The sequence below is a fragment of the Phascolarctos cinereus genome, unplaced genomic scaffold, assembly GCF_003287225.1.
Source record: "Phascolarctos cinereus isolate Bilbo 61053 unplaced genomic scaffold, phaCin_HiC Scaffold_5;HRSCAF=322, whole genome shotgun sequence".
Lineage (NCBI taxonomy): Eukaryota > Metazoa > Chordata > Mammalia > Diprotodontia > Phascolarctidae > Phascolarctos > Phascolarctos cinereus.
Window position 1 is genome coordinate 43,521,968 of NW_027555958.1, and position 9,824 is coordinate 43,531,791.

At 43.7% G+C, this 9,824-nt stretch overlaps 1 protein-coding gene across 1 annotated transcript in view; it reads right to left on the reverse strand.

Annotated features, from left to right (window-relative positions):
• LOC110216678 (putative PIP5K1A and PSMD4-like protein) overlaps window positions 1–6,068 on the reverse strand; it is a 50,878-nt gene extending 44,810 nt beyond the window's left edge. The window contains exon 1 of the mRNA XM_078155469.1: window positions 5,700–6,068. Coding sequence (XP_078011595.1) covers window positions 5,700–5,778 — 79 coding nt within the window. The 5' untranslated portion in view covers window positions 5,779–6,068. The remainder of the gene's footprint in view (window positions 1–5,699) is intronic.
• Between the last annotated feature and the right edge of the window lie 3,756 nt (window positions 6,069–9,824).

Sequence of the window (9,824 nt, forward strand, 5' to 3'; positions counted from 1 at the left end):
CCCCCTCACAACTCTATCTTAAATGCCAGCCTGCCTCCTGAGAAGAGTAGCTGAGCACAGTTTAAGGAAAAAATGTTGAGAAAAGACCTCCACCCCCCCCATGTGATAATGACTGATCAAGAACACATACCATAGATAAAAATTAAACATAGCTCAATGGAAATTTTTCTTTTTCCTAAGACTGCCTAACTGGCTGGGGATGGCATTCAAAAGGTGAGAATGTTCCTAAAAAACGAATCTCTTAATTAAGTTAGTCTGGTAATTCTGGGGTCATCTTAGTTAACAGAGTGGGGTTAATGCCTGTAAAGTCTCTGCGTGTTGGGGGAGGAGGGAAGGAACTAAAAACCAGTCTGACAACCCCAGCAGGCACACACTCCAACAACTCCACCAGTAACTAGCTGTGTGACCCTAAGCAACTCACTTCTCTGGACACAGTTCCCTAACCTGTAAAAAAAGACATTAGTCTAGATTGCTAGTCTCTTTTCTAGCTTTCTCTTTTTGCAGAAGAGAATTAAGGTTCTCAGCTCTAACATTTGTTCTCCATGGCACCAAAACTCTGCCTATGGTTTGCAACAAACTTTCATCCCTTCCATAAAGGTCTGCTGAATGGCTCCTGGCCAAGAGACATTTAATATTTCTGGCCTGCTGCCCGTTCAATCACCATTCCCAAACACAACTCCAACTAACCTTGGGGAAACAATCAATTTAAGACCGTAATATATGTATCCTCACAATTCAGCAAAGTGCCTTGTATACTCAATAAATGTTTACCAAAGTAAAGTCTAACTCTTGAAAATGTCAGGGCAAACTACAGGATTAGAAACAACTATCCCAAATATGCCCTGCAGCTCAAGATAGCTCAGAATAGGACAAAAGTAGTGACCAAACTGTCATCACCCTCCTTATGATGAGCATCCTGTAATACAGGACTCTGGTTCTTACTATGTATAATATGCTATCAACAAGAATCTTGAGGATTATCAGACCTATTTGCAACTCTGTTTAGGAAAGCTAATATACCTAATTATTAAAAGTATATCTCCTGAAATCCCATCCCCCTCCATACACCCATCTCTTCTAATACTTCGGCCTCTTTCCTGGCCTGGTGCTTGCTTATTTAGATTGCATGTTCACTTAGTAGCCAGGCACACAAAACAAGACATAGTAACAATGGGACTTCCCAGAACCTGACAATCTTTTCAACAGAAGCTTCCTTAGGACTCCAAAAGACAATAAGAGACCAAAGAATAAAATGTCCATAAGCAAAATATTTTGCATAATGGCAGATCCGCCGGCTAGGGGAGAAGAAATGAATCTTGAAGCAGGGTTTAAAAGTAGGAGGAGCAGGAATAGAAAAGTAAACTGCAAAGTGAAATGAACAAAACAGGATCACCACCCAGAAAGAGGAAACTAAAATTTACTTTTCTGATGGAAAAGGGTGGGGAAGTGGGATGTAGTGTAGGAAACAGGATGGGTAAGAGCTTCCTTTCTCTAGGAAAACATGATCAGATGAAGCACTCTCTCAGAAGCTGAGTGGTGAAAGACTGGACTTGGAGCACAGCAGAATGGAGATTCCCATTCCTATGGCATCACGAAGCACCATATAACCTTAAACATCCCAGTTGAGAGGGAGAGAAAAGAGAGACTGGGGACTTTGGTAACTTGGGAGCTTACTCAGTATCAAAAGGGGTAGTCTGACACCTCCCAAGAAAGCACTTGGCAGGTTTACCAGAGAAAAGAACCCCTTCCCTGCCTTGATCTGTTATCATCTATTGTTAACCTTCAAAGGCTTTAATTTCCATTATGCTCCCAAAAGATTAGGTTTAAAGAACAGCTGTTATGTAGTGGAGAGCCAAAGGTATTATCAGCAATTTTATATCAACTCAAAAAAAGCCTACAAAGACCATCAACTGGGCCAAAAATAAAAATAAAAAGCATAGCAGGATACTCTAGCACTCACACCTAGTGCACAAGTTTCTAATCAATATCAGGTACTTGGTGTATGCAGGATTGATTCATTAAACCTGTCAATGAACATAAGAACCATAATGTATAAATGGTTAAGTCAGAAGCAATGGAAACCTAATACCAAATCTGCATTTCTTTTAATGCTCTTCTATACCAACAAGGAAAAGGAACCAAACTTCTCCATCGACAATTATTGCCCTTCCTTTAAAAAAAGAAACAAACAAATAAACAAAAAACCTTTTCCACCCTCAAAATTCCAGTGTCTGTAAAAAAAGTTGATACCTATGTAGGATTAGAGGGAGAATAGAGACCTAAAGTAGATCTCTAAAAGTAAGTGCACTTGATTAAGTTCTAGATAGTATACATTTACAAATTTAATTTCCCCCCTTAGGTTTCACTAACTAGATGGCTCACTTAAGTCTAACCTCCTAGTCACTCATAAGAAAGCAAAACAGAAAGAAGAGAGAGTCTGTCAGGTAGGCCTAGAAATCACTAACGATGTATACAATGAACACAGACAAAAAGATTTCTCCACAAGAATGGTTGCACTATGGGGTTATCAGATTACAGCACAGTTTACTGGTTGGGCACAGCTCAAGAGAACAAAGGCATCACAGCCACAGATGGATGAGTGGGCCTCAACGAAAAAGTTCCAGACAAAAGTGACCCAATGTCATGTCCTCTGGGGTTTTTTTACTTGATGGTTACAAAGAGAGAGGACTGAATGGAATCAAGAGTAGAGCAGGTCACTTAGTATTCCTGATATGCAAAAGGGAATGGTGACAATTTCAGACATACATTGTGATGACTGTTTAGACAGCACTGCTCACCAAATGAGACTGCTGTTCTGGCCCTTCAGGAATCAAAAAGAGCTATAGTTCATGGGTATCTAAGAAATAAAATGTGTGTCCACAGAATTCAGACTTCACTTTATTGGTCTATGTTTATTTCAGGTGACCTGATTCCACTAACCTCCAAATCAAGCCAAGAAGAGGAAAGATCTGACTCCTTTCAATAACAGAGTGAAGGTTCCAGGCTAGGTAGTGTATTTCAGTGCCTTGGTGGACTAAGACAAGCTGGAAACAAAGATTAGGATACAGATGCTGCACATTGTCAGCCCCTACACATCATCTTTAATTTTATTAAGATAGTGTCATTGTCCCAAATAACAAAGACTGGAGGGAAGGGGAAAATCTCTCATACAAACCAAAAAGTTCAACAAAAATGACAAACTCTTCCACTACTCATTAACAAAATGTAAGAATGAACCTGATAGTGGCTGATTTAAGATATTTACCAGTCACTGTCTTCCCAAAATCCAAACATGTTAATTACCCCACTAGGAAGAGATGTTAAGCAACTCTTACAGCTTAAGATTTGCTACACCCTGTATTTCAGTTTGTTAACTAATCATTAGGGAGCAGCCCAGTCCTGATGGGCAAACAATCTGAGAGCAGGCAGGAGACTAAATTCTGAAATAGTTTTAATAATGATGGAGACTGGCTCTTTAACATTGGCCCTTCCTGACAGGGATGGCAAAGCTTTTGAACACCCACCGATTGAAGGGTGGCTCCTCTCTAAGGGTCACCCAAAGCCTACTCCCTTCACTTCAGTTTTAGTCTTGCTAGAAAACATTGCCTGTGGAACTCCAGAGTTTTACTGAAATGTTAACACTGTTTAAATGCAAGAATAAAGAGTATCAAAATGAAGGAATGATCAGTTTATTTCAGGGAAAAAAGGAACACATGTTGTGTCCCCAGAATGTCATCTCATAAATATTCAGGAAATCATAAGTTATCCCCTATTTGTGTCAATTTCCTAATTCCCCTGGAGCCAGAGATACAATTATCTTCTCCAATTACACAAAATCTCTTTCTTATTAGCTTTCTGGCACTAGGATCAACTTTCTGAAAAACATATCCACGGAGGAAAAGAAACCATTAGATTAAAACCAAAAGTACCCATATACATTTAAATACATAAAAATGCATCACACTACATTTGGGCAAAAGCATGCCATTCACCTCAAGTTTTCAGACACATTATGGGAAGCAAAATAATTTTAAAAGTAAAAATAGTTTGGTTGCAACTTCTTAAATAACTTACCAGAGAAAAGAAAGGGAAAGAAGAAATGATATAATTACACAAAGTACTTTTTAAAAAAAGATGTACAATTTTAAGCTGAATATTTCATACCGATTAAAACACAGTGTGGCAAAATACAACCCAAATCTAAGGAGTGACTTTCTGGTAAAAACAGGAGAGTTAACAATACATAAACATTTCTTTTTTTAACTTCCAGCTGACAGAAGACACAACACTGACCATAGGACACAAGGCCCACAAGGTTAAGAGATGTAAACTAGTAAAATCGAGGAAGGCTAGAATTAGGATTCTTTGTAGCAGGAAAAGAGGAGTGAGGATAGAGGGAAAAGTATCATTAAGTGACAAACAGATGTTTCCTCCTTACTGTTAAACCTATCCATCTGGTCAATCTCTCCAGAAAAGTCTTAATCAAAGTTTTGGAACACAAACATAAGCTCTCACAGGTAATCCAGTAGTAACAGACCCCACTTTTTTCTAGCTAATTAATGACAAGTCTGATTAAAGACCACATATAACTATTCTATTTTTCCCATCTCTACTTAGGGGATCAGACCTCCAGCCAAGGACAGAAGGCAGTCATTTTCCAAGTGTCCCTCCTCAAGCTCAAAGTGACTCCCCAAAATATGTGCAACATAAATAAAACATCGACTAATGCAATGTCTAAGCTTTATACTCAGCCATTCAGCTCATTAAGAATGTGAAAGCTAGGTCCCTAAAAACCAACTGATCTATTCAAAATAGGAAGGGGGGGGAAGGGGAGAGGAAGACAAGAAGTGGCAATCAGCTCATGGACATCACCAGTAACCATTGAAGGCAGATTTTGGTTAGAGCAGCATTCCCAACTCACTGGAGGTGGCAACAATTCCCATTCCATATCATATATTTCTAAAGAGGGTACTCCCACCAAAAGTTTTCTTAAAGATTTTTCATCAATCCCCAGCCCTTTGCACCATCCCTTTCCAATCCCTGACTCACATCCCCTTCCTCCCCCAACACCACACACACTTTCCCTCCCACATACGCTCTGCTGTTTTTTCTTCTGGGCTCCTCACATCCTGATGCTCAGCCCACTCCCAATCTCCCTCAAGTTCTTCTGCCTGTCCCGAGACCCCCTCTTCAGTGGCCTCCTTTACCAAGCCTCGACCCCTCCCCCCGGACCCCCAAAGGCACTTTGCCCATCCTTTCGCAAGCCACACTCCCCAAACTTGGGTGCAACCTGAGGCCCCACCTTTGCTTCTCAGACCCTCTTTTGGAGACCCCGATTTCTCGCACTCCTAGGGGGGGTTCTTTCCCCTGCTTTCGGGCACCCACAGCCACGGCCACCAACTCTTCAGCCGCGTCGAGCCTTACGTCCCCTGCCTCCCCCGCCCCCCTTCGTTCTTTTTGGGGTCCTACGTGTGTGTTTCTCTGCGCCTCCCAAATAAGAGGCCGGCCACCACCCCCACACACAAACGCTCCCCTCGATTCCTCCCCTGACTCTGAACTTTCCCAGCCGCGGGTCCCTGCTCTCGGTCCCCTCCCCCGAGACTCCGTACCGCTCCCGGCTCCAGCCCCTTTTCGGGTCCTCCCCAACCCAAGGCCCCCGCACCCCGCTGGCGGGCCTCCCCACCCGACTTCCTTCTCACCTAAACTGGAGGAGCAGCTACTGCTGCCCAACTCCAAGGAGGTAGTCCCCAGCGTCGACGACCCGGACGACGACGCCATCTTGGGAGCCCCCTCCCCCCGACCCCGGCGCCCTCGCTCCGTCGCAGGTCGGGCTTTTCCCCTTCGCGGCGTCGAATCTCCCCCAACAGACTCCGTAGTTAGCCCGCTTCCCGCCGGCCGGCGCCCCCTCCCCGAGGGCCTCCCTCAGACGCGTCCGGCCGGCTCCGGACCCGGCTCAGGACCGCACCATTCGTCCGGCACAGGGGGATTTTCCCCCTCTGTCGGGCCCTAACACCTTAAAGATCTCAACAGGAACTTCTTTCCCCCTCCTCCACCCTGGAAACTCTTTGGTGTAGCCCGGACCGCTTTGGCCACGCCTTCGGGCTGAACCACACCTAAAGAAAAAAGGGGGCGTGAGAAGTCCCCAACTGAGCGAATCCCAGAGAGTTGTTTATCGTCCAACTCCGGAGCTCCACACTGGGTGTCTGGGGGGGGGGGAAATATATATATGTGTATATATATATACACATATATATATAAATAAATAAAAAATATCCGGGCCCCGCGCATGCGCCCGTTCTCCTCCCTACTTCGCCCGCGTTCCAGCCTACGCTTTCGGTGGGCGGGAGCAGGACAGCAAGGCCAATCTGAGCACGTCTGGCGGTCACATGACGAGGGCCTCACACGCCCCAGCAAATCCCCGGAGGCTCTGGGGGGGTGGGGAGGAAAAGCCGAATGCGCTTGGCCTTCTTACACTATGGTGGCCGGGGTGGGTCATTTGGGGTGTCCAGCTATGGAGAGGGCTAGGAATCAGAAGGTCCGGTTAGCGTCCAGTTAGTCAAAGGGCACTGACGGAGGAAAAAGCCCTCCCTAAGGGAATTCCTAACAAGTCTAGGAACTTTGGGCTAGGTCACAGGTCAAGTTCCAAGAGCCCCACCTCCGACGTCTACATGGTCCCCTCCCTCCTGACGTCCACCACGATTATCTTCACGTGTGTTCATTCATTCGACACACGTTTATTGGACTCATCCTGAAGCTGTCATGCCTCTCTCATAAGCTTCTGAGCTCACCCAATCGCATACTTCTCCATGCCCCACTGGCCAAGCAAAACGTGCCGTAGTAAGCACTTGTCACATAATGGTTGAACAAGTGCAGGTCACGGTGGTCAGAAGGAGGTGATCAGCGGAGTATCAAAGGTCATCAGACCCCATCCAAAAGCCATCATTCTACTCACATAAGACAGAGAATTAGCTGACATTTTCATCCTGTCATCTTTGTATTAGCCCTGTTCAGTTTCAACAAAGTTTGCCAGAAGTACTTCTGGAGGAGAGGAGAGAAATCCTGTTCAAATATTTTTAAGGTGATTTCTTCCCTATCTCCATTTTAATGTTTCAGTTCTTTAGCCTTCTCTTGGGGAAAGAATGTCAGGGCTAGAAGGGCATGGGTATCTGCCCCATACATATATGCACCCCATGAATTATATAAGCTTACCTTGGCAATATACTTTCTAGGGATGTACATACTGATAATGAGGTTGAAGCACGCATTGCCAGAGCTAGCTCAGTGTTTGGGAAGCTCTGAAGGAAAGAGTGGGAGAGAAGAGGTATTAGACTGACTACCAAACTGAAGGCCTACAGAGCTGTTGTGCAGACTGTTGTATGCCTGTGAAACCTGGACAGTCTACTATTGCCATGCCAGGAAACACAATCTCTTCCATTTGAATTATCTTAGGAAGATTCTGAAGATCACCTGGCAGGATAAGATACCAGACACTGAGGTCCATTCTCAAACTAAACTGCCAAGCATTCAAATGCTACTATACAAGCGCAACTCCAAAGGGCTGGCCACGTTGTTTGAATGCCAAATGTAAGCTTGCCCTAAAAGACTATTTTATGGAGAGCTGACACAAGGTAAGTACTCACATGAGGGTCTGAAGAAGCAATATAAAGAGGGCAGCTAGATGGCGAAGTGGATAGCATACAGGCCCTGGAGTCAGGAGGACCTGAGTTCAAATCAGACTCAGACACATAACACTTACTGGCTGTGACTCGGACAAGCACTTAACCCCAATTACCTCACACACACAAAAAAAAAAGTGATAGAGGGCCACTCTCAAGATCTTTCTTAAGAACTTTGGAATTGCTAAAAGATTTATGATGGAAAATGCTATCCACATCCAGAGAAAGAACTGCAGAATGCAGATTGAAGCATACTATTTTCTCTTCTTGATTTTTTGTCATTCTTTTTTTGCGGTTTTTCCCTTTTGTTCTGATTCTTCTTTCATAACATGACTAATGTGGAAATATATTTAAGATGATTGTACATGTATCAGATTGCATGATGTCTGGGGAAGGAGGCAGAAGAGGGAGGGGGGAAATTTTAGAACTCAAAATCTTATAAAAGTGAATGTTGAAAACTAAAAACAAATAAATAAATTGATTAATTAAAGAAAAACAAAGCAAAACAAACAAAAAAGAACTTTGGAATTGATTTGTGACATGGGAGACACTGGCACAGGACCACCCAGCATGGTGTGCCCTTATCAGACAAGGTGCTATGCTCTACGAGCAAAGCAGAATTGAAGTAGCTCAAAAGAAATTCAAGAAGCACAAATTTAGAGAATCCACCCCAAATATTCACATGAACTATTTGTGCCCGACATGTGGTAGAACATTCGGAGCTCAAATAGGTCTGAGCAACCACAATCCGACGCATTGTAACTTGACTCTAACATGGTGATGTCATTTTGGTCAACCAGTAAGCACTCCCAGAACTTTGCTATCTCTTATGTCTAGAAGTCAAGAACTATAGTCATTGCTCCCTGCTGCCATCTACTGGACTTTTTGGTTTTGTTTGTTTGTTTTGGTTTCCCCCCAGATACTAGGTTGCCCTGCCCAAAGCTGTACCAAAGGAGAGAAGAGGGAAGGTAGTTTGGTATATTGGAAAAATATCTGAATTTAGAGTTAGGCAGGGGACTTGAGTTATAGTCCTAGCCGGACTAGCTAAGTGGCTTTGACTAAATTATTTAACCTTTCTGTTCTTGTTCAGTCATGTCTGAATCTTCATGACCCCATTTAGGGTTTTCTTCGCAAAGATACTGGAGTGGTTTGCCATTTCCTTCTCCAATTCATTTGAAAGATAAGGAAAGTGAGGCAAACAGGGTTAAATGACTTGCCAAGGGTCACACAGCTAGTAAATGTCTGAGGCCACATTTGAACCCAGGAATATGAGTCTTCCTGAATCCAGGCCTGATGTTCTATCTACTGTACCACCCAGCTGCCCATACATTGTGTTTCTATGGTTCTATTATTTCATCTGTAAAAGGAGAGGGTCGGATATGATTCTATGAACTGCTAGGAGTGTAGGAGACTTTGAAAATGGCCACTACATTCCTAGGAAAATTCTTCCAGAGAAGACATTACCTCCGCAAGGAACCTAGGGTTACTTTCATACGATGAGTCACTTCTATAACCAGCAGTTATGAGAATAAAGCTGAAATTAAATTAAAATTGGACATATCCCCATGAGTCTGACCAACATGGAATCCAGCCATATGAAGGAAACCCAATCACCCTCAGCAATACATCTAGATCCAAGAGAGAGTAGGATTTGGATAATGAAGGCCAGCTCTCTTGAGGGCCTCCATCTTCTAGATTCATGCTGGCGCTGGAAATCTGTTTTCTCTCCATGCATGAGAAAATAAATCACCTTAAAGAGTAATTATATATTCATAACTAAATAAGAGGGGTCAGAAAATGGGCAAGGGCATAATGAGGGATTCCTCCTTCTCAACCTTGACTCATGCAGGGCCGGTATGCTCTTCAGTGAGGCAGCACCCCCACCCCCTTCCCTGCAGCATTCTGTTTGAGTCATATCCCTGATCTTCCCTAGCAACATTCCTGGCATAGTACATGAGGACATAGGATGATGTGGCAGGGTGTGGGGGCAAGGGTAGGGCAGAATGGTTTTGCACTCTTGAGGAAGTGGGAAAAAGGGCTAATCTCCATTTTCACTAGAAAAGGGGAAATGGCATGGTACCTCTAAAAAGAATCATAGAGATAATTCCCTATATATAAGAGACAGTTTGGCATAGCTGATTGATTCCC